Source organism: Cydia fagiglandana, chromosome 19 (assembly GCF_963556715.1).
Source record: "Cydia fagiglandana chromosome 19, ilCydFagi1.1, whole genome shotgun sequence".
Classification (NCBI taxonomy): domain Eukaryota; kingdom Metazoa; phylum Arthropoda; class Insecta; order Lepidoptera; family Tortricidae; genus Cydia; species Cydia fagiglandana.
In genome coordinates, this window is record NC_085950.1 from 3,660,371 (window position 1) to 3,685,815 (window position 25,445).

The following is a 25,445-nucleotide window of genomic DNA, read 5'->3' on the forward strand; positions in this document are numbered from 1 at the left end:
ACTATGAAACTACAAAGTAAAAGAAAAGACAAAGAAAAACAATACACATAAAAAATTAAATTAACTAAACATTAGATTTGGGCGACGACGTAACGGCGTGGCTCCGTAGCGTCGTCTGACTCGGCATAGGGTTCGGCAGGTTGCCCCGGAACCGCCGAAACACCACACCCTTCGGCCAGAAGTCCGCGCTTGCGATGGTGTCCTGCAGCGACCGCGGCACGCGCACCACAAATGAACTGAAGTGCACATAGTGACGCGACTGTAGCTGGTGCACCCTCAGCGTGAAGCCAGTCTTCCGGCGGACGTACTCCACCACCTCGTCGGCCACGGCGGAGTAATGTAAGCGTGACACGTATAGCGCCTTACTCGGTGTCGCAACTCGTAGGCCAGAATTAACCGGCTCCGCAGTGCCACACAGAGTCTTACGAGGCGCCCTGCGCGCCTTGCGTTTCCTTTCCACCAGTGTGAATCCCTCCTTATCCACATCGGTGCGGGAGGACTTCTCCTTAAGTGGAGCCCGTGCTTCATTCACCTTAACAGGCAAGTTGACCCGGTTAGCTGCGACAGGCTGACCGGCGACGTCAGCATATGCACGCTGACGTGACTTCGAGGTGACAGGGGGCGATCGCACGCGCGGGGGGCGCATAATAGGTACTACGGTACAAAAAGGACATTTCCTAAGTTCCTACAAACCCGAAGTTTGACAGCGGTTCAGGGTCGAATCATGCTGTCCCTTTGTAATATATGGCACTATCCCTTTCGGCTATTTAGATGTTATATACCGTTGTGCAAATCTTTAGTTATTCTCCTTAAGAGACCTCTTTAATTGATTTGATAAAGTTGTTTTCTAAGCTTATCTTACACGCGCCAATTTCTAAACAAAGAGCTCCTTGTTTTAAGTTAAAAACAAGTCGCTGAGTACTTAGATAGGGCAAGGTCTTCTCCGAATTTGCACACGACACTTATCAGTGACGTAAACAGGCTACTATAAAAGACGGGTCCTGTAACCAGGAATTCATTCGTAGCTTGTGCCTGGTCAAGTCTAGTACTTGTGGTACATAACGCGCCCCTCTCGTCTTACATAAAATACTTAAATATAAGTATTTCTTTATTAAAGTTGTTCCTGATATATCTACCTGACTTTACTTCAAGAAGCCCCTTCCTGAAGAATATAACATAGAGTTGTCAAAATTCAAGTGACTATCTTTTATCTGTGCTCGTGCACGGAAAAGGAAGTCACGTGGTGCGTGGTGCTCAGAGCAATGCTGAGCCGAACAGAGCCGAGTTTGTACGAAGTCAGTGTCTTCCCACTGCTTGTGGCCTGAATCGGACTCTGTTTGCATAGGTTAAACATGAAAACCAAACAGCTGAGCAACACAAATCAGAAGCAAGTGCCAACAATTCCCCTAACAAAGCAATTTGTAGCTGAAACAATGGATTCGGACGACTTTGTTATGGGAAATCGGCTGCCGTCGGTTCACACACTATAATACCGAAGCGTAATGTCGTATCTACAGTACCTATGTCGGCAGCCGATCGTAAGATCAGGCCGCCTAGCCAAAATGCCAATCGCTTACGCTCCGTAGCGATCGAAACACAACTGTCACAGTCGCACTAATATGGAAGAGTGATAGAGAGACACAAAGCGTTTCGTTGTCGAAGCGATAGCGATTGTAACCTTGGCTAGGCCGGCAGGCCGCCTAGCCAAGGTTACAATCGCTATCGCTTCGACAACGAAAAGCATTATGTATCTCTATCACTCTTCCACATTAGTGTGACAGTGGCAGTTGCGTTTCGATCGCTACGGCACGTTAGCGATTGGCATCTTGGCTACGCGGCCAGGCATATCGTGAAATTCCTTGGCATATCGTGAAACGTGAAAATCTTTGACTCGTTCCCTGGTGACTGGCAGTCAGGGCATCTGAAGCAGCCTAAACGAAACTTTCGTAAACGCAGGCCTAAACGAAACACCAACGCCAAAAGTATCGGCCAAATTCGAACAATACTTATAAGATGTCACAGCGGTTTGATACCGATCTTTCCTTTCCTTTTTAGGGTTCCGTACCCAAAGGGTAAAACGGGACCCTATTACTAAGACTTCGCTGTCCGTCCGTCCGTCCGTCCGTCCGTCCGTCTGTCACCAGGCTGTATCTCACGAACCGTGATAGCTAGACAGTTGAAATTTTCACAGATGATGTATTTCTGTTGCCGCTATAACAACAAATACTAAAAACAGAGTAAAATAAAGATTTAAATGGGGCTGCCATACAACAAACGTGATGTTTGACCAAAGTTAAGCAACGTCGGGAGTGGTCAGTACTTGGATGGGTGACCGCTTTTTTTTTCCTTTTTTTGTTTTTTTTTTTGTATTATAGTACGGAATCCTTCGTGCGCGAGTCCGACTCGCACTGGCCAGGTTTTTTTGTTGTTTTATTACACAAATCAACCTAGCCCCAAACTAAGCAAAGCTATGGCTGCTATAGGCGACGATATACATAAAATCATTAAAAAATGTGTTTATCACACAAATAAATGCCCTTACCGGGATTCGAACCCAGGACCATCGGCTTCACAGGCAGGGTCACTACCCACTAAGCCACACCATGCCGGACCGATCTGTCAGTGTAGAAAGTGACGATTTTTAAGTACCTGCTTAAGTACATATAAACGTCGAACTTCTATGAAATTATCACTTACAAATAAAACTTGCACTGTCTTGTGCTATCAAAATCGCTGCAGAGTTATCTTGGTCTAACTCTACCACTTACGACATTACGCCAACAAGCGAATGGGCTCAGGAAAGCGTCACATAAACGCCACTTTCGGACGTTTATCTGTGGTTTTATTACCGTCATCGGCATTGTATCAGTGTTGCCAACTCGGATTTTGAAAAAATGCTAGACTAATGTCTAGATTATGCCAAAATTATGCCAAAGTTCTGTGAAATATGCTTAAAAAAAATGCTAAAATGTCACTTGAAAATAGGCAATTAAAATAATGAATGGTGTCTAAAAATATTCAGTAAAAACAATTAATTGTCTGATCAAATCTGCAAAACGGAACTCAAATATGTCAATCTACGAAAACATCAGAGGTAAATTGAACTGAATTTATTTGCTATTTAAAAAAAAATTATACATATATAGTCCGTCGACGTCCATCCGCCCACAAACCACATAAGGCGATGGCGCATATTGTTGCTGCCAAGTTGGTGCAAATTTGGCTTAGACTAAATTATGCTAAAAAATATGTTAGATGCTAAATGGAAAATTTTGGTGCCAAAGCGAGTGAAAATATGCCAGATCTGGCATCATTTATGCCAAGTTGGCAACACTGGATTGTATACATCTTCGAGATGTATTTATGTGTCTTTTTAACTTTTTACTGGTAGGTGTGTATAAGACAGAACAGATGTAGTGCATAATGGTTTTCCATCGTATTTTCTCGGAATCATTCGTATTTGTCATGCTACTTCAGTCAACCTCGGTACTTTTTCTAAGTTCATATAAAAATTATAGGATTTTCGTGATTTCGGGGTTTGTCCCATAGTAGAAGTTGCTCAGTATGGACCTTTACCTATATTCATCTCGCAAACTATTGCCAATTATTAAAAAACCGGCAAAGTGCGAGTCGAACTCGCGCACGAAGGGATCCGTACCATTACGCAAAAAATGGCATAAAATCACGTTTGTTGTATGGGAGCCGCACTTAAATACTTATTTTATTTTGTGTTTATCAGGGTTCCGTACCCAAAGAACGACAGACGGACAGTGAAGTCTTAGTAATAGGGTTCTGTTTTTTTCTTTTGAGGTACGGAACCCTGAATAGCTTATTACCAACTACCTCAGTTTAACGGTTTAACAATCTTCTTTAGAAGATGTCCTCGTCCCAAACCTTCAATGTTTTCCTTCCTTAAACCTGTCAGTGAATGAGCAGTCTTATTCCTTATCACATAAGGCCTTGAAACACGCCTTGACTTAATTACTTGATAAGAGTGCCAAATTAGTAGATGTCCTTTAATGATGTCATCAGTGATGACTCATTAGGGGTCATCCATTAATTACGTCACACGTTTAGGGGGAGGGAGGGGGTCAAGAAAATGTGACATATTGTGACATGGGGGAGGGGGGGAGACACAAACTTTGTGACGTCACTTTAACTTCATCAGTAATCGAAAATTTATTTCAATTATTTTATTCGCTGTACATTTAAATAACAAGTTTTTAAAACGATTATCGTTTTTATTCGTTTAATTTTCTTTCCTAAGCAGTTTTGGGTTATAAAATTACTAATATTTATATCGTCAAAAATAATTTGATAAAATATTAATAATACTTAGGTACTTACTTAATTCGATTTGGCGACTTCGTAGAAAAAATGTGACGTCACACTAGGGGGGAGGGGTTTGCCAAATGTGACCAAGAGTGACAAGGAGGGGGGGAGGGGTCAAAAAACCTAGAAATTCATATGACGTAATTAATGGATGACCCCTTATCAGGATATCATCACGTTTTTCAGCTCGATACAAGATCGCAAATTGTGGGCATATTTCTCTTTTACTTACGAATGAATGTGGAGGGAAGTACGAGGAAAGGAAAAGCGAGGAAAAAGGTGGATGGACTGTGTGAGAGATGATATGAAACGAACGCAAGTGAATGATGAAATGACGGGCGACAGAGAGGTGTGGAAGAGAAAGACATGCTGCGCCGACCCCAAGTGAATGGGACAAGGGCAAGAGAATGATGATGATTTCTCTATTACTTCAATTAAAATAATTATCGTTTTCTATCAAACATGGCTAAGAACCACCGCAAGGAAACTAGCTTCACGTAAAAAAACCGTCCATCCGTTTTAGCGCTACAATACCACAGACAGACAGACAGACGGCGTCAAATATTTAACACCTCTTTGCGGGGTGCGAAACTCCCTTCGGGCAAACTCGGCTCCGTTTCGCTCAGCATTGCTCCGAGCAATTATTAGGGTTGACAGAGACACGACCTGAGGTCCCTTTGCGTGCACCACAGATAGGGTTGCCAGATCGAAAGGCGCTATTATCGGGAAACAATATAAATTTTTCGGGATTTTGGGACTTAAAGTCGGGAAAAAAAAACATTCAAATTAAAGTAAGTGTATTAAAAACAACAACATTTTACATTATTGGCACTATGTCAGCTCGCTCGCTCGACGACAGTTCGGAACTTGAAATTATTGTTTTATAACGTGAAGCTGTTTTTCGGGACAGTTTACACTTTGTCGGGAATCGGGAACACATGCTAAAAATCGGGAGAATCCCGCCAAATCCCGACCATCTGGCAACCCTAACCACAGAATAAGATAATGGCTTGAATTTTGACAACCCTAAATAGCTAAAAGGGATAGTGCCATATATTAAAAAGGGACAGCATGATTCGACCCTGAACCGCTGTCAAACTTCGGTTTTGTAGGAAGTTTCCTTTCTGTACGGTAGCAGGCGTGGCTCACTCCGCGATTTCGTCGCTTTGCAATAAGTACCTAAGTACCTACATCCGTTCCACACCAATTTTGGTGGCTAGCCATTAGCCGCGCGTGGCGCTGTCGCAACCTAGCGGCCATATATGTCCTGTTCGTACCAGACGCGTTTAGTTAGAGAGTGAGTCTTCTGTACCTAGTACTTTTATTTATTCTGTGGTCGGGGTGAAATACTGTTGTTATGATTGTTAGCGACCTACAAACGCTAGAAATTGAAAAAGGCCGCAAACACATACTGGGGCTTATACGCTCTGATTGTTCGGGGCCCAGTTCAAGGCTACAATTATTTAATTACCGTGTGTTTAATGTCCCGCGTAATTAGAGAAATTCAGTAATAAGTGTAGTAGAGTTAGACCGTAAAAAGTCTGCAGCGATTTTGATAGCCCACGCAGTGCAAGTGTCATTTTAAACGTCAAACTTCTATGAAATTATGACGTATAAATAACACTTACACTGCGTGGGCTATCAAATCCGCTGCAGACTTTTATTGGTGCGACTATAGTAACATTAATTGTTATGGAGGCTTTCGCCGTACCAGAGACTGTTGTAAGTAAGGACTGTCTGCCCGATTCGAACGTTAAGATTCGACAATTAATAGATCTAGAAACGATATGGATTACATGTGTCTGTGTCAGTATTATATCAAAAGTGTTTTTGTTTGAAGAAACGTCACATTTCACACTGAGATATCTAATCCATTAAGGTTCGAATCGGGCCGGGATCCCCTAGCGTGTTTTCGTTAAATGTTATTTTGTATGTGAATTTGAGTTGCCAAAAAGTCCCACTTGGCGCGCTGTTCACGATCCCATAAAAATAGACATAAGTGACATAACGCAAACGCGAACGCTCGTCACGCTATCGCTATCGAATGAAATTTAAACTAGGGGTTCAGTACCACCATGAATCACTGACAGTGCCAAAACTAGAGATGCACCGGATATTCGGTTACTATCCGATATCCGGCCTATCCGGCTATTATTTAACATCCGGCCGGATACTGAATAGTGGCCTAGTATCCGGCCGGATACCGGATAGTAATATTGCTTGATTTCGGAGTAAACAAAAAATGGAATAAAAAACAGTCACGGTCATAATCGTATTCGTTTATTATTTTATAACAATTTAAACATTCCACTCACTTGCACGCGCACTCAGTTTGACGGCTCGATTCTGAAAATGTATTAGATCTCTACTAGACCTCAACAAGTTACGATATGGATAATTTAAAGATATTTGTAAGATAGATATGTCAAATTTGACGTTTCCGCGATTCTGGAGGTCCTCTTGAACGATTTCGACAAGATAGATATGTCAAATTTGACGTTTCCGCGATTCTGGAGGTCCTCTTGAACGATTTCGACAAGTTTTGACTTAGATATCCAAGTCACATCTAGTCGATATATAATGTAAATCTAGTTGATCTCTATATCGTTTCTAGATCTTGTGATTTTCTCGTTTCCCGGATACGCGTGTGAACCTAAAAAATCTAAAAATGAGTCCGCACGAAGGTTCACTACGAAACAGATCAAAACCTGCATAATGCGCACCTGAAAAACCGACCAATGAGATACGTCAAATACTAGATATTGAAACGATATGGATTAGATATGTCAGTGTCAAACAAGTGTCAAAATTGACATTTCTTTAAACAAAAACGTCACTTTTGACACTTGTTTGAAACTGACATATCTAATCCATATCGTTTTAATTATTTATTATTTGACGTATCTCATTGTTCGAATACGGCTGATACTCGTAGTTCCGCCCGCCCGCCGGGCTTCGTTTCCGCAACTCGACGTCATATTAATGCGCCTATTTTGCGTGGTGGGTTGGCGGCACTATTCTTGCCAACCCAACTCTACCAAGAAGCCTAGCAGACCCTAAATGTTGCCGACGACTTCTGGGAGAGACCCCGGTGAGCCGAGGTGTTGTGCCCGGTATTCTGCCACCCCTGGGCATTCGAGAATGACGTGGGCGGCTGTCTCCTTTGCCTCCATGCATGCTCTGTAGGGGGGGCTATCTATAACACGTATATGGTTAATAGGTGCTTGTTAAATGAGGCGTGGCCAGTTATTGCCCCAACTATAAGCCGGAGCTGTGGTCGCTTCAGCTGTCGCAGCCTCCGCGACAGATTGGGGATGAGTGTCGGGAGGGCTTCCTTCGCCTTAAATTATACACATAAACCTTCCTCAAGAATAGAACATACTCTTATACGAGTAGGCATTCTGAGTAATCCACTTATCTTTGTTTACCGATCAAACAAGGATCTAGACGCCTTTGTAAAAGTTATTACATTACCCACTTAGATTATCTTCCACACTTATCTACATATACCTACTATAGGTATATAGGTTATACAGATTATTAAGTACATGATGTACTGTGTAGAATTACTCAACAATTACTTAGTGGGAGATACGTTATATTAATTTCTAACCTCATCAGTTATTTCATTCGGACCAAAGACATAACTATGTAAAGTCTAAGAAAAAACGTGCCTCAGACATCAAGAAATAGTCATTCTCGCATAGATGCCGCACACACCTTTGGCCTGTGCTCGGCTAGATGGCGTGACGACACCGTTTCATATTTAACAATTTTAACACATAGATATCAGTGAATGAGCATGGGTCAAAACAATATAAAAATAATAAAATCATTTATCCATATATATAAATTTTTTTGATAATTATATAAGTGTTAATTTTGAGTTTTAGTCGTGTGTCGATAGATGGCAGTAAATTTACAGTGACTATAAAATTTACTATGACAGGACCCTCTATACTATCTATTTTCTTTGATTTGGACTAGAATAAAGTATATGTTTTCTTCAATGCCAAATAATACATCAAAAAGCATACAATGGAAAGTAAACATTTTTCCTAAACGAAAAATGCTGAAAAAAACTTTGCATTGATTAACTTGTTAAAAAATATTATAGAGATATTTTACTCTTGAAAAAGCGCTGGTGGCCTAGCGGTAAGAGCGTGCGACTTGCAATCCGGAGGTCGCGGGTTCAAACCCCGGCTCGTACCAATGAGTTTTTCGGAACTTATGTACGAAATATCATTTGATATTTACTAGTCGCTTTTCGGTGAAGGAAAACATCATGAGGAAACCGGACTAATGGGTTGGAAGGTCAGATGGCAGTCGCTTTCGTAAAAACTAGTGCCTACGTCAAATCATGGGATTAGTTGTCAAGCGGACCCCAGGCTCCTATGTGAGCCGTGGCAAAATGCCGGGATAACGCGAGGAAGAAGAGAGGGAAGGACCCAACATACGGGAACTAGGCACCTCGGGCAAATTTATTATCAGTTTATGATATTATCTGAGGAATAAAGTCTTGTACTATCGTGAACATCAAAAATCGTAGTTTCATAGAGTCGGACCAAAAAAAGTCTGCAGCGGATTTGATAGGCCACGCAGTGACCGTGTTAATTTCATAGAAGTTTGACGTTTAAAATAACACTGACACTGCGTGGGCTATCAAATCCGCTGCACACTTTTCTTGGTCCGTCTCTATATTTGCCTCTATCACTTGAATTTGCAAGACATACATAGTGTCAAATAGACAAACGAACAAACGAAGTGGTTCGTGGCCCTTGGTTTAAATCAAATGAGGAGAGTATTTTCAAAAACGCTTTTATCACTCGTATTCGGGAAACGAGATAATCACAAGATCTAGAAACGATATAGAGATCAACTAGATTTACATTAGATATCGACTAGATGTGACTTGGATATCTAAGTCATAACTTGTCGAAATCGTTCAAGAGGACCTCCAGAATCGCGGAAACGTCAAATTTGACATATCCATCTTACAAATATCTTTAAATTATCCATATCGTAACTTGTTGACGTCTAGTAGAGATCTATTTCATTTTCCGAATCGAGCCGTAAGTCGATGAATACCATACAAAAATAAGCCCTTTTGAAAATACACTCCTCAAATAAAAGATGAGGATAGCAGTATCTCATTTGTGTCTTGGACTATTATATAAGATAAGAATCTCAAAACAAATTGTTTGAACAATGACATCAATGTTTAACAAATAAACGTAGTATGTGTAACAATAAACATAATGCGAGTAGGTATCTACATTGTATATTGTATGATATAGTATAGTATTCGGACGTAAACATATATTATCTTAGTAAAATACAGTATGTAACTGTACGGCTACCATCAGTTTGGCATTGACATAAACGCTATCGTGAACGTAATTTACTTTTTATATATCTCTTTCGCACTAATGTCAGTACGAGCGAGATGCATAGAATAGTAGTTTATGTGACTGCTACATAATGAAAGGCATTAAAATACGAGTGTGGGTTTAAGAAACGAACGAAGTGAGTTTCTTAAAAGGATCACACGAGTGTTTTAATGCCTAATTATGTACAGTTACATACACTACTTTATCTACACACATATTATTACCTTCTATTATATATTCACTAACCTCATATTTCAACCGACATCCATCGTTGCTGTCTGACTTAACTCGCAGATTTGAGAGGTGGCGGCTCCTAAATATCTTTTTATCACTCATTTTACACGATACTTTTGCTTAAAGTTTGTTTAAAAACAACTATCAAATCAATATTATAACCTAAAAGTAATTAAAAGATGAAACTGTAAGTCAAATGGCGGTAAATGAAAACTTTTTTTCACAAATGTCACGCATCCGTAGTTTTTTTTAGTTAATAGACAAAAGAATGAAGTCCCTATTCTCATGCCACTCGACATCAAATGTCGTACGGTTTATATTAAAAAAATATACCGAATTGACGTTTCGTATCGATAATTGTTTTAATATCTATGGATACTAGAATAGACACTCACTTGAGTTTTGACAGCTGTTCCAAATTTAAAACTCATAACCTTACAAAAATCTGTAAAGTTATAACTTTAAAGTACAAATTTTACCTATTACCACAGATAAGAAAGTTCTCATAGTAAAATTGGTTGTGATAATGCTGGTCATTTCCTACGGTTTCTGAATGCATTTAAGAGCAGTAATGATATGTGCGTAGATAAAGTAAATTACGTTCACGATAGCGTTTATGTCAATGCCAAAGTGATGGTAGCCGTACTGAACGAAAAGCAATTACCTACTCAAACCCGTTAATGTTTAGGTCATACTGCGCAACTTTTACTATTGGACCAACCACGAAAACGCGGAAATAGTACATTATTGTCGAGGCTCGGAAGTAGCTACTTGCAGGCTGAGGATTCGTTTTAAACGGACGACCTTGGGAGTCCGTTTAATTGAATCCGAAGCCAGCAAGTAGCCTTCCAGCCGAGTCATATATAGTGCTTTTCTCAAAAATGGTGCAAGAAATATAAATATCATAGGAATATTTTACAAAAGTAACGTTCTTACGTATATATTTTCACAGAAAAAAGGCCCTTGCCGCATATTTATTTTTTTAATAAAAAAATAGAAGTGTATTTTTCTGGCGAAAATACGCCAACCTATTTGAGACAGTTAAATAGTCGCGGTACTAATCATCTGTTTGGCTGTTTAATGGGCCTGTGCCTTCATTTGATATGGCCATTTCAACTTTTTAAAAGTTTGGAACTCGACAAATAATGGAATTTGTATGCAACATTGCAGTCCCAAAATCGAGACTGCAATGTTTTTAACTTTTTAATTTTAGACTGACCATAAACTACGCGCTTCGCAACCCATTTTTTAGACGGCAAAGTCGACTTTGCCGTCCATTTTTGAGAAAAAGAAATGGATGTTTTATACATTTTGCTGGTGTGATGTTGAAATTTCCTATGGGAGAGTCAATATTTTTTTCGCGATTTCGGGGTTGGTCTCATAGTAAAAGTTGCTTAGTGTATGACCTAAAAATTTACGGGTTTGAGTAATTGATTTTCGTACAGTTACATACTTTATAAATGTAGGTACCTACGTATAGAAACAGTTTAAAGTACGTTACCCTTCGTAATGATTTTCTATAGTTCGTTTTTTTTAGCATTTTAGAAAGAACTTGGAAGAAGGTAAGTGATCTTGACATGTCTTTTAATTGAAAAACGGTTTTTAAAAATCAGTAACTATTACTTATGAAAGCAGAAGAATATAAATTATCGTATTAGATTCATAATTGTTACATATTTGCCGTAACTTATTTTTAAAATGTGTTTTTCAATTAAAAGACACATCAAGATTGTTTACCTCATTTCTAATGCTAAAAAAAACGAACTATAGTGAAAAGCTTCTACTTAATACTCTGTATCTTTAGATAAGTATTTAAATAAATACAAACAAACAATTTATACATATTCGGGTAGTTTTGACATATTATTGGTTACAATGAAGTATTTGAACAAATTAAATTATTTCCAGGAAATATTTTAATTTGTTTTTATCAAGTAGAAACACTACTATATAAATTATAAACTGAAATAAATGTCATATACTAAGAAAAAGTGACCAAGGCCTCCCAGTGCCCCAGGCTGGAATCGAACCAGCGTCCTCTGCTATCGCGGCAGGTGCCGCCTGGATCTGTCAATGAACGACCTGACTTTAACCTACCTTGCCTACATTATTAGATCATGTAATGTTTTCATCTACCCTCAACTGGCTTAAGAAGCCATTTGAGAGTAGATTTTATTTAGGTGCTTTTATTTAAATACCTAAAGATACAGAGTGTGCGTTTCCGTGAAAATACTTAAATACGTATTTTGTTAAATTGTATTACAATGAGTATTAGGTACCTACCTACATTAGATAGGCATGATGGAAAGTCAGTAGAATAAATCAAGAAATGAAAATTTTGGGACGATTACTAGGGATGTACCGGCCTCATTCGTAGTCGGCGATTAGTCGGCAAAAATGGCCGATTAGTCGGCATTTTATAAGTGAATGAAAATCACGATAAAAATAAATAAACAGCACATATTTTCATAAGCTTTTCACGTACTTTACTCAAATTCCTATTTAGAGTGCTTACGAAAACTTTTGTTCGAATTATTGACCGTGTGGTCGCTTTCTTATGTCCGATTGTACGGTCGTCATATGAAATACATAGCCTTAGGATTTTTTTTTATTTTCTTTTTTAGCGTTACTATTTATATGATTAATAGCGCGACGAAAGAGGTAAAACGATAGTTTATTAATGCATCTGAATCGAACTTAGACCAAACTAATGAACTGGCCGACTAGCCGACTAGTCGGCCGACTAATCGGCCATCCGAGCGCCGATTAGTCGGCTAGTCGGCTAGTCGGCCAAATCAATAGTCGGTACATCACTAACGATTACCCTTCGTGCCTACATTTTTTTATATTTGGCGCTTCTTTCAACTGACGGAAATCGCTTGACAGACTATGACAGACTAGTATGTACTTATGTTTAATATTACTTAAATAAGTTTTCTTTGTCCACAGGTCAACAGTAAAACAGTGAAACTACATCTAAACTGAAACCTTGAACAATAATAGTGAAAATTATAAGTGAAAAACCAGTTTAACAGTGAAAACCTTCAGTGAAAAGTGAAATCGCGAGTAAACTTAAAGGCCGAACCGCGAGTCCTCGAATAATTGCGAGTGCAGTGATAAATAGCGAGTGAACTTAAAGGCCGAACCGCGAGTCCTACAATAATAGCGAGTGCAGTGTGCCGTGTGTGTGTTTGTGTATGATGAGTGGCGAGTATGGGTGACCTGACCATGCATAGGACGTGCGTGAGGGTCAACTCTGCGGACGACGAGTCCAGGGACGAGGTCGATCATGACCTGCCTAAGAAGAACCCTTTTATTCGGGTAAGTTTCTTTTCTCTGACATAGTTTATCTCTGCAGCTATAAAATCACTGAATATATAACTAATAACACCTTTGGAAATATAAGTACTTGTAATACTTCTAGGCAGGATAGGCTATCTCTGCAGCTGACTGTAAATTCTAGAACTCTCTTCATTAGTGATAAGGTTACTGTGTAGATATTTATGTCGCCAACAGAATGTCAACAAAAACCGAAGTGGAGCGGTGTCAGCAATGTTGTCTACATGTCGCAATGATTCCATTCGTGCGAACCGTATTGTTGTGAAGTTTGACGTCGTTTTCGCAGTAAGCTTGTTTGTGTGATATTAGTACAGTAGGAAATATAACTAAAAATTTAAAATAAAAAAAAAACCAAAGAGTTAGAGCCAAAAAAAAACAATTTTATGCCAAATTTACCTTACATAATTTTGGAAAAGAGTTGATATTTTAGCTAAGAACCACTGTAAGGAAACTCGCTTTCACGTAAAAAACCGCATCGAAATCGGTCCATTCGTCAGAGAGCTACGATGCCACAGACAGATAAACATTGGCGTCGAATTTATAATACCCCTCTTTTTACATTGGGGGTTAAAATTGTTATTTTAACCACATTGAGACAGATTGTTAATACACTCAAGAACTGGTAGGAGATAGGTCAAGACCGGGATACATGGAAAAGTAAGGAGGCTATAGTTGCACCAATAAAAGTCTGCAGCGGATTTGATAGCCCACGCAGTGTAAGTGTTATGTATACGTCATAATTTCATAGAAGTTTTACGTTTAAAATGACACTTTCACTGCGTGGGCTATCAAAATCGCTGCAGACTTTTTACGGTCTGACTCTAAAAGTACTGAACACGCAACAGATATGTTATTTAGTTGATTATATTTGGATAAAAAATGACATGCTTATGTTACCTATAAGTATACAGGGTGGCTAAAAAACAACTGCATTCCCGGTGCCATAATTTTTCGTGATTTCGGGTTTGGTCCCATTTAAAAGTTGTTCAGTATAATATCAAAACCTCCCTGGCAACGGGAATGCAGTTATTTTTTAGTCACCGTGTATAGTTTGGCAAGGCATTTCCGTCAGTTGAAAAAGACAAGAAATTCAAAAAAATGTAGGCGCGAAGGATTTCCTCACATAAAATAATTGATTTTCGCGCCTTTATCTACTGACAAAATGGATTTGCCAGAGTATACATGCAATTTGTTTATTTACGGAATATAACATTTGACTCGCACTTTCAAAGCAAGATCTTTAATTAAGAATATGTGCTTTTTTCCTCAGCCGGTCGTACCTAGAATTAAATGCATTCCTACATTTCCTACTAAATACTAGCGCGGTCCTTCGCCGATACTAGGTAAAAATACTTGTCAATACTAGTTAACATAACTGCTATCAATTACACAATTATTAGAAATACTTAATAGGAAATAATTATTGTTTTCTTGGAATCATGATTGATGCATTTAAAATCTAATTAAGACAGATGGGTTAAGATGGTATCTTGTTTATTCTGAGAAAATATAAGACGGAACCCTCGTATACATAAATATTTGACAGACCTGATTTAATTAAATTGTGTTTTGTTCCTTTCTTACAAATACATAAGTCAAAATGACAGATTCGTATAAATAATCACTAGTAGTGGGCGTAACGTACATATAGCACTCAAAAATCTACTGCAAATAGGCGTAACTGACAAAAAATTTGCACAGATTTAATAAAATTTCCGATGCAAAAGGGCGTATCGTACCAAAAGTTGAGAGTTACGCCAAAATGTCTCACAACATTTTTTTTAATTGGCCGATACGGCAAAATGCGTTAGAAAATTGTGTTAAAGCATTGATTTTTCATAGGGCTTACTTAACTGACATTTTTTTCAAGTTATCGAGACGTTAAATATACCATTCGATAGAGAGAAAAAAACTGAGTATAACTGCATTCTTAACTCATTTTCGCCATTTTGTCCTATACGTCCTTTGAGCCTACGGTAGTCGATGGTCCTATTTTCCCGCACTAGTGCGGGAAAGAGCACATTCCGTGCGAATGTCTAAAAGTCCATATTATGTGTAGTGCGAATAGGTAATTCGCAACTCGAGTCGATTTAAAACACTCCCTTCGGTTGTATTTTAATTTATCGCCACTCGTTTCGAACTTTCTCTTTTCCACACTTGTATCGTAAATAACTAATGCGACTGACTGAGAAAATCGTCAGCCTTGAGAATATACTCATAAGCCAATACCCGGTATTTATACCAGGTAAATAAAGCAGGTAGGTAAATACTAGGTTACCACACCGAGCCCTATAGGTAAGGTACTGGCCAGACAGGAAAGTTGCGACAGACGGACAAATTTGTTGAAACAACTCTCACTGACTTTTTAACTAGTTCTGTACGCGGTTTCACTTGAACCTACACCTACAGGAAGGAATTGTCGCTCCTTAGTTTAAAAAACCGGACAAGTGCGAGTCGGACTCGCCCACCGAGGGTTCCGTACTTTTTACTTTTTACTATCTGTGAAAATTTCAATTGTCTAGCTGTCACGGTTCATGAGACAGACACGGTGACAGACAGACGGACAGTGGAGTCTTAGTAATATGGCCCCTTTTTACCCTCTAAAAAAAAATTAAAATTTTAAAATTTAAACTGTTTATTTTAAAAAAGAATTAACATTCTATTAGCTTAGAACTAATCTTACATTTCTACATTACATTTCATCTGGGTACGGAACCCTGAAAATTGGCCAAGAGCATGTCGGGCCACGCTCAGTGTAGGGTTCCGTAGTTACCCGTCCGTCACAATAGGCTGCCTTAACGGGGGCTATTTCATAATCTATCCCACAGTCAAACCGTGTAAACTGTTTTGTGGGACACTGTAATTGTATAAGATGTATATTTTTATGTTAATAAAAAAATAAAAAAAAATAAAAAAATAAGATCACTATTCGTTCGTTTAGAAATGAAAAGTGAAGAGTTCTATATAATAAAATAACATATCTTTAAAAATGGCCGTCCCCATAACCCTTTAAAAACCACGAGAAAACCTTCAAAACAATACCAAATTAACAAAAACAGCGAAAGTGACAAAATAATGGGATATTTTCGTAAACAATCCATTGTATGGGCTCATCAAAGCCACAGACTAGTTCACAGTAAAGACTGTAGGTACACCTCCAAGGAAAGTCACAGAATAGGCAATCGTATTTGATAGAGTCAGACCAAGAATAGTCTGCAGCGGCTTTGATAGCCCACGCAATGCAAGTGTTATTTTAAACGTCAAACTTCTACGAAATTATGACGTATAAATGACACTTGCAGTGCGTGGGCTATGAAATCATTGTGGGGCAGCTGTTTAATGGCTACACTATCGGCGATGATAGACGATGACTAGCGGGGACGATAGTGGCACATTCGGCAGTCTCCGCCAGTCATCGTCTATAGCCTCCTCCACACTCGTGCGCGAATCGCGGCGCGAAGCCGCGAACGTGAGTGTGGCGTCGATTTTCGCAGACAGCGAAATCGACTCCACACTCGCGTTCGCGGCTTCGCCCGCGATTCACGCGCATAGTCTGGGGGGGGCTTATCATCGCCTGTGACCCGTGAGTTGTCAGTTTTTTGGGCATCAACGGGAATCACCGGGTGGTTGCGTTGTACAGGCGATCATGTGAATGCTTGCATGATGATACTATCAACGATCATCGCCGATAGTATAGAGGAGGCATAACACACCATATAGAAAATTATTTGTGATTATTAGAATAAATGAAGCTCCGGTTTTAAACTAAGACCAATGCGCCTTACAAAATGAATAGAATCTACAACAATTAGGAGGAACGTGATTTTCTACGCAAAACACCAGTCTATATTATTTATTTGTCTTTGACCAAAACAAAAATAAACTGCAGCCGTAATCATGCTTATAGCTATAACGACAAGGTCTATCATAGCTAAATTCACACGCATTTGTTTCTAAACATCCTACGTACATAAATTCATTTCGGGGGCTTTCTAGAAAAAAACAATGGTGTGTTCGTAACTTGGAGAATTATAGTATTAAACGATGGTTATACCATAGATAAATATAGTAAGAATAGAGTACTCACTCCATACATCAGTTTTGGTGAAACGACTATTATTTTCGCAGTCGACATCTAGCATCGAGTAGCTAGACTTTTGATACTCTGCACCTGTGTGCGTCCCATGACACGGGTAAGGGCAGCATCCGCTCGGTGTACCCCTTACATTTCACTAAACTGTCAAAAAGGCCTCTACATCTCATCATCATCTATATTGGCTTCGGCTCCGCGCACTCCACCCAAATGTCCAGAACACCATTGTTCCGTTATGGGAAAGACCAAAATTATACCTACGCAATATTCCATACTAGCGACCCGCCCCGGCTTCGTACGGGTTAACAAATTAATAATTATACACCTAAACCTTCCTCAAGAATCACTCTATTGATAGGTGAAAACCACATGAAAATTTGTTCCCTAGTTTTTGAGTTATATCGCAAGCAAACAGGCAGATAGACAGACGCGGCGGGGGACTTTGTTTTACATAGGTACCTATACGAGTAAGGTGTAGTGATAAATATGAGTACCTGTGACCCAATAGTTTTTTTTTTTACTTTATTGCACAGTAAAAAATAAACAGTGACAAAAGGCGGACTTAATGCTACACGGCATTCTCTACCAGTCAACCTTATAGTTATGAATAGTTGATTGATCTAAATCACTTTCTTCCCGGCGCGGCGTTCAAAGCATTTTATTCAACGATTTTATTACTTATTTAAAGAACTATTAAATACAGAATACTTTAAATGTAACATGCACTTGTGTCACTCTAGAACTGAACTAATATAACGTGGGGTTGTGTCACTCTGGAACTAGCTGTGAATATAATTTGACTTGCGTTCTATGAAAAGCTATTTATTCGCACGCAGCGATTTGCGAATTGTGTCTTAGAACCGAAATGACATTACACTTTATGAATAACTTCATAAAGAGGAAATGTTTGACCGATTTTCATTTATGTACTATACAGTAGGTACAGGTAGGTGTTCATAGTTGATTACTATAGTGGTTCTAAGGTTGCCTCCAGAATCTCGCGAACTAAATTGACAGGTCAATGTGCACAAATGATACCACAGTTTGGCCAGTGCTGTTCATATCAATATTTTCAAAAAAGTTTGAATTAGAGAATACCTATCGCAAGAATTCACCGCTAGCGGCGCTACTGTTGCGCGGTCAGTTAAAATGTATCTTAAATTATTTTACGATAAGTAATTTAAATTATTTTACAAATGTTACTTGGTATTCCGAAAATTGTGCAATTTTATAGTTATCGATACAATGATATTGGATAAACATATTGTAGGTAATTAAATAAATATTTTATTATATTTATTTTATTTTATTTGTTAGGAAAACTTACAGCTAGAGTAACAAGTTGTAGGTTATAACATAGAAACAGTGATTTTGGCTCAAAATACAAATAAGGCCGACCCAGACGGGGAAATAAGATAAGATTTTTCTTATTTTGTGTGGTGTGGACTTAAAAATTAAATCGTCTCGGTGATCCCTATTGCTTCGATTGTAAAGAAAACCAGTCCCTAAACTGGACATTCAAGTTGACAATTAGGTCAGAATTTAAATACAGCTAGACCAAAACAGTCTGCAACGATTTTAATAGCCCACGCAGTGCAAGTATTATTTTAAAAGTCAAAATTCTATGAAATTATGACGTATTAAATAACAGTTGCATTGCGTGGGCTATCAAAATCGCTGCAGACTTTTCTTGGTCTAATTTTAACTATCGATCAATCTCATCTACCGGTCACATTGTATAAAATTAAATCACCAATTTTAGATTTATGGCGACAACCGCGAGCTCTTGATATAAACAACTTGCCCCCAAACCTGCATATTTGTCAGTTTCACATCCGCACCTCCTGATTTGATTGGTAACGTCACAATCTTACAATCGAATCAACCACTTTTCTCGTCACATTCATACAAATCGAAATCGTTTGTGACCCCTTTATAATTATCACATGGGTAGTAAGTGCATCTTACTTATCGATATAATTTTATCGACATATACCCCTGCCTATTTTTTCTTTGCTATTCCTGGTATCATTTTATTTGTCAAACTCATGTCAATTTAGTTCGCGAGTTTCTGGAGGCAACCTTAATAATTAAATAATATATAATTTTAGCAAAGGATAGGATTCGTTACGAATACATCCGACAGAGAACCAAAGTAATCGACATAGCTCAAAGAATTAGCAAGCTGGAGTGGCAGTGGGCTGGCCATATCGCACGAAGAACCGACAACCGCTGGGGTAAACGCGTTCTTGAGTGGAGACCGCGACTCTGCAAACGTAGTGTAGGACGCCCTCCGACCAGGTGGGATGGCGATCTGCAAAGACTGCAGGCAGATGCTGGATGCGGCAAGCTGAAGACAGGGCGCTATGGCGCTGTTTAGGGGAGGGCTATGTCCAGCAGTGGACTGCTATAGCCTGATGACGATGATGATGATGAATTTTAGCAATAAAAGTAGACGGCGTTGTTACACCGTTTTTTTATAAAAATTTTTTCAATGGTGCCTTCCGAGATTATATGCGATTACGAGTATGTCCCATTTTCGTAAATAATAGTAAGTAAAATCAAATATTGTAAGATTCAATCTGTGTTTTACTTTTCGAGGAAATACCTAGTGTTACATGACATGGCATGAAATGGCTGGCTAGAAATGCATTTTATGACATGTCAGAATATAATAATTATGATTTAATAGTAATTTAATGTACTATGACTATTAAAAAAACCGGGCAAGTGCGAGTCGGACTCGCGCACGAAGGGTTCCGTACCATAATACAAAAAAAAACAAAAATAAGCAAAAAAAAAACGGTCACCCATCCAAGTACTGATCACTCCCGACGTTGCTTAACTTTGGTCAAAAATCACGTTTGTTGTATGGGAGCCCCATTTCAATCTTTATTTTATTCTGTTTTTAGTATATGTTGTTATAGCGGCAACAGAAATACATCATCTGTGAAAATTTCAACTGTCTAGCTATCACGGTTCGTGAGATACAGCCTGGTGACAGACGGACGGACGGACGGACAGCGAAGTCTTAGTTATAGGGTCCCGTTTTACCCTTTGGGTACGGAACCCTAAAAAGACCTCAGATATTATCCAGCATTAAATTCGCAATTTGTACTTAATTTTTATATAATGCAATTAAGTTTGAATATAATAATAAACAAATATTTTCTCTCTCACGTAGTGTCTATGGAATTCGTATTGACATAAGACCTTCTTGTTCCGAGCTTTCTATAATGTCGCTCGCAAATGCATTCCCTGACCCAATAGCGAGTGATTGCAGTATGTCCACGTAGCTATTACTTAGGCCTACTTGCACCATCCCACTAACCCGAGATTAAGCGGTTAAACCGTTAACTTAGTGTCAAATTGTACTGGTAACCATGGTAACGCCAGATTTAACCGGTTAACCCCGGGTTAGTGGGATGGCGCAAGTGGGCCTTTAGAGATGTACTGGATAAGTCTACATATCTATACTATGTAAGTATGTACCTAATGTGATAAATCGAAGTCCTGGGTACTGAAGTGTTCGGAGTTCAGGGGTTATAATGATAACACAAGAGTCGAGTAAATACTGAATATATTGGTAGAAAGCGCTCGCCTTATATACTAAGGTTTTAACAGGTTAAATCGAGTGGAAGTTATGGCAATGGTCATTAAACATTGTATAATAAATTACAGTAAGTCAAGGTTTATGGCATCGTTAACTTAATGTTCTATAAAGTAGTAAAATACATATATGGGAGATAGGCATCAAGTATCAGCTGTATCAGCTGATAGCAGCTGTGTATGATCTGACTACACTACAGTACAATTAATTACATTTATTCTGCTCCAAGTTCTTACTTCAACACTTTCGACATTCTTAACTTAACACGCAGTAAGCCTTCCTACTCAATGTTACCGGTTCACGCGCCAAAGCGAGAATGCCCCTTCCATCCCATGGTAAGTTACATTTATACTTCTTCATCATTTGAATTGGCGGGTAGGAGAGAAGGGTCATTTTCGCGGCTACCGACAGATTAATTAACAAATATTCGGGTAAACACAAATCACATTGCTAATCACTACCCACTGAATGCCATTAGTTTAACATAATTCACATAAAATAATTATAATTTATTCTTGAAATCTTATGAAATATCACACTAATGTCTCCAAAAGCTTGTTTAGGTTCACTTCAATTTTTGTTAAATTTATTGTGAACACATCCAAAACACGGATACCAGAATTTTTCGAAAGAATAATTATAATTTACTTCAAATATAACAAAAATATAACCGGACCAGTTATTGATATTTACTGAAAATTTATTAATTTTTAGTTACCCTTGATTTTTTTTTATTTTAACTCTTATAGTTACTTACACCCATGTTACAATTTTCATTCAAATATATAGTAACAGCACCAGTCATGGGACATTTAAGAGGAAATTTGGAGTATTTGTGATATTTCCCTCATCATCATTCTCTTGCCCTTGTCCCATTCACTTGGGGGCGGCGCAGCATGTCTTTTCTTTAGGTATTTGTGATATTTCCCTAATACATGTAAATGGTCTACCGCTTAGCGTGTTAAAAGATGAATGTCCTATCCGTCTTTCATGTTTCAGGCGTGTTGTATCAAAGATACTGCAATGAGTTTCCACATACTTAACAAATTAAAACTATGCTTTTTTTCTGACGGACAGATGGACATGACCAACCTATAAAGGTCCTTTTACACCAGTTTAACTACGCTACGGAACCCTCAAAAGAAACAAAAATCTGTATATTGTAGGTAGCGATGGATCAATAAAAAAACCGGGCAAGTGCGAGTCGGACTCGCGCACGAAGGGTTCCGTACCATAATGCAAAAAAAAAAACAAAAAAAAGCAAAAAAGAACGGTCACCCATCCAAGTACTGACCACGCCCGACGTTGCTTAACTTTGGTCAAAAATCACGTTTGTTGTATGGGAGCCCCATTTAAATCTTTATTTTATTCTGTTTTTAGTATTTGTTGTTATAGCGGCAACAGAAATACATCATCTGTGAAAATTTCAACTGTCTAAGTGTCTAGCTATCACGGTTCGTGAGATACAGCCTGGTGACAGACAGACAGACAGACAGACGGACGGACGGACGGACGGACGGACGGACGGACGGACAGCGAAGTCTTAGTAATAGGGTCCCGTTTTACCCTTTGGGTACGGAACCCTAATAACGGTAACTGCTTACCGTAGCACCTATATCGCACGGCGATGTCGGCGATATTTGTTGATCAGGCTTACGATTTTATCAATATTGATCACAAAATCAAAACTCAATATCGATCATGGACCCGTTTCGGGTCCGTTCAATTATTGACCTTAATCTGTAGACCGTTAGGTTGCACTTTGATTGTTCCGTGTCATGCGTGATGTAGATGGATTTAAGATCGCAGATGGTAGATACGGTAAGTAATTTTTTATAATGGGTGTGAAGGAATTAATGAGATTAAATTGTCAGGCCTCGTAGCCAAGATGCCAATGCCAAAAAGAGACATAAAGCTTTTCGTTGTCGAAGCGATAGCGATTGTAACCTTGGCTAGGCCGGCAGTTTATCTGATTAATTTAGCTTAATCATTATTTATCTTGATATGGGACCTTTATTTTGTGACAGACAACTATTTAAATAACTAAACTGGGTGAATAAGCTCATACTGAGCAACTTTTACTATTGGACTAGGCCCGAAATCGAGAAAAAAATTAACTCTCCCCTTAGAGCATACTGGAGATGTCATCGCTGTCATTTTCTTTACGAAACAGGCTGCCGATTTTTGCGGGGGAGGGGACGTCAAATGTATTGCTATTTCTACATGATTTATACGTAACGTACAAATAGCCATGTCAGTCCATATTAAGATTTGCACAATTGTGCAAGTTTTTCGGGGTAATATGTAAATGTGTGCCAGTCAAAATGTATGGGAGAATTTTTTAGGGTTCCGTACCCAAAGGGTAAAACGGGGCCCTATTACTAAGACTTCGCTGTCCGTCCGTCTGTCCGTCCGGCTGTCCATCCGTCCGTCTGTCACTAGGCTGTATCTCACGAACCGTGATAGCTAGACAGTTGAAATTTTCACAGATGATGTATTTCTGTTGCCGCTATAACAACAAATACTAAAAACAGAATAAAATAAAGATTTAAATGGGGCTTCCATACAACAAACGTGATTTTTGACCAAAGTTAAGCAACGTCGGGCGTGGTCAGTACTTGGATGGGTGACCGTTTTTTTTTAATTTTTTTTTTGCTTTATGGTACGGAGCCCTTCGTGCGCGAGTCCGACTCGCACTTGCCCGGTTTTTTTTTCTCTATTTCGGGGTTGGTCCCATAGTAAAAGTTGCTTAGTATTCACCCCGTAATAACATAGTGAAATTACGTAAAATTGTAGGTGACATAATTTACATCCTGTATTACAAATCTTACATGTTGAATACGCGCTTGAATCCCTTGATACAGCTTATAGCGGAATTATAATTTTCACCACACCAGCTCGGAAAGGCTTACTTTGCACTTCAAAAACTGATAGCAAAGTTGCATTTTATTCACATGTGAGGCAAAGTAATCAAATGCAAATTTTGAGTTGTTTTCTTATATTTGCTGATAGAATTGACTTTTAAATGATGATTTTGGATGATAAATATTTAATAACATTCATTTGGATTTGATTTGGCTTGATTTTGTTTGATATTTTACATTTAATATATATTTTCTTCGAGTTGGTGTGGTGAAAATTTTTGTGTTTCACTCGGGGGCAAATTTTATTTAACCCTCGTGCTTTGAAACTCTCGCAACGCTCAAGATTCCATATTTTGAACCCCTCGCTACGCTCGTGGTTCGATTTTGGGATCTTTCGCTTGCTCGGGTATCAATATTAGCATGAGGGTCATTCCAGGTGATTTCAACAAATCGAGTGTGCCGTATGATTTTTGATTTGAATAAAAAAAATTGAGGATATACTTCATGGTGGCAGAAGTGCTGAACCACCACCAGTTTATTTTTTATCTTTTAATTTCCAAGTTTTGCCCATTCGAAGTTAACAGTGGGGTTAAATTTCTGCTTGTACAAAATCAGACCTAACTTTTTTTCTATAAAAGGTAACGAAACAATTATTACTTTTTTTGATTAGGTAAGAAATGTGGATATTATACCGTATGACAAAATTTATCTGAATTAACTACAAAAAAAATGGTGACCACCCGAAGTGTATACCTAATTGGTCAATTATTGCAATTTTAAATTGGTTCTTGTGCCAACCCTGGTGCATATAAATTATTACTTTTTTCTGAAATATAAAGTACTTGCCGTGTTCATCTTGTAAAATTAATATAATTGTGTTAGATCAATTACTTCTAATAGAAAAATATAAGTGAAAATTGAGAAATTCGAAAAATGCTCGTGTTTGACTCTAAAAAAATCCATGTGGAAGATAAAATAAAAATTTGATTTTAGTCAGCAAATATAGCTGATATCTTCGTTAATTAGATTTAGAAAAAAAAGTTTTGTTATTTTGCCTATTTTTTGAAATATGATTTTTTAAACTGCTCATCTCATACATTTTTGCTCTTGTTGTATTTATGCAGATTAAAATACATATGACCTTAAACTTATAAATATGAATGAATTCGATGGAAAAATATAAATAAAATCCAAATTTACTTTATATATTTATACAAACAAAATCATTTGCAAACCTTTGCTACTTCAAAATTTTCTGAAGTTGAATAACGTCGCACTTTTAATTCATTTTGAGAAATGGAAACGAGGCTATGATAAGAACGTGTATTTTTTATGGTCCTTATATTTTTAAATCGCTCTGATAGATATACCTCAGCTTCTTCGACATCTGATTTTGAGACGAAAAAGAACTTGATCCCATGAATTTGAACAGTCAACTATTAATAACACAAGCACTTACTACAAAGAGTTTGCACCACTTCATTATCTCCTAGATAAATACGATTTCCTATGGAACTTCGATAATGATTACTGGGCCGTTTACTTATGTTCGTAATTTAGCCATGTAACATGCAAATAAAGCT

At 38.3% G+C, this 25,445-nt stretch overlaps 1 protein-coding gene across 1 annotated transcript in view; it reads left to right on the forward strand.

The window, feature by feature from the left end:
* Positions 1-25,445, forward strand: part of LOC134673900 (rhophilin-2-B) — a 181,250-nt gene that overhangs the window by 30,877 nt on the left and 124,928 nt on the right. The window contains exon 2 of the mRNA XM_063531954.1: positions 12,906-13,277. Within this exon, the coding sequence (XP_063388024.1) occupies positions 13,170-13,277 (108 nt within the window). The 5' untranslated portion in view covers positions 12,906-13,169. The remainder of the gene's footprint in view (positions 1-12,905; positions 13,278-25,445) is intronic.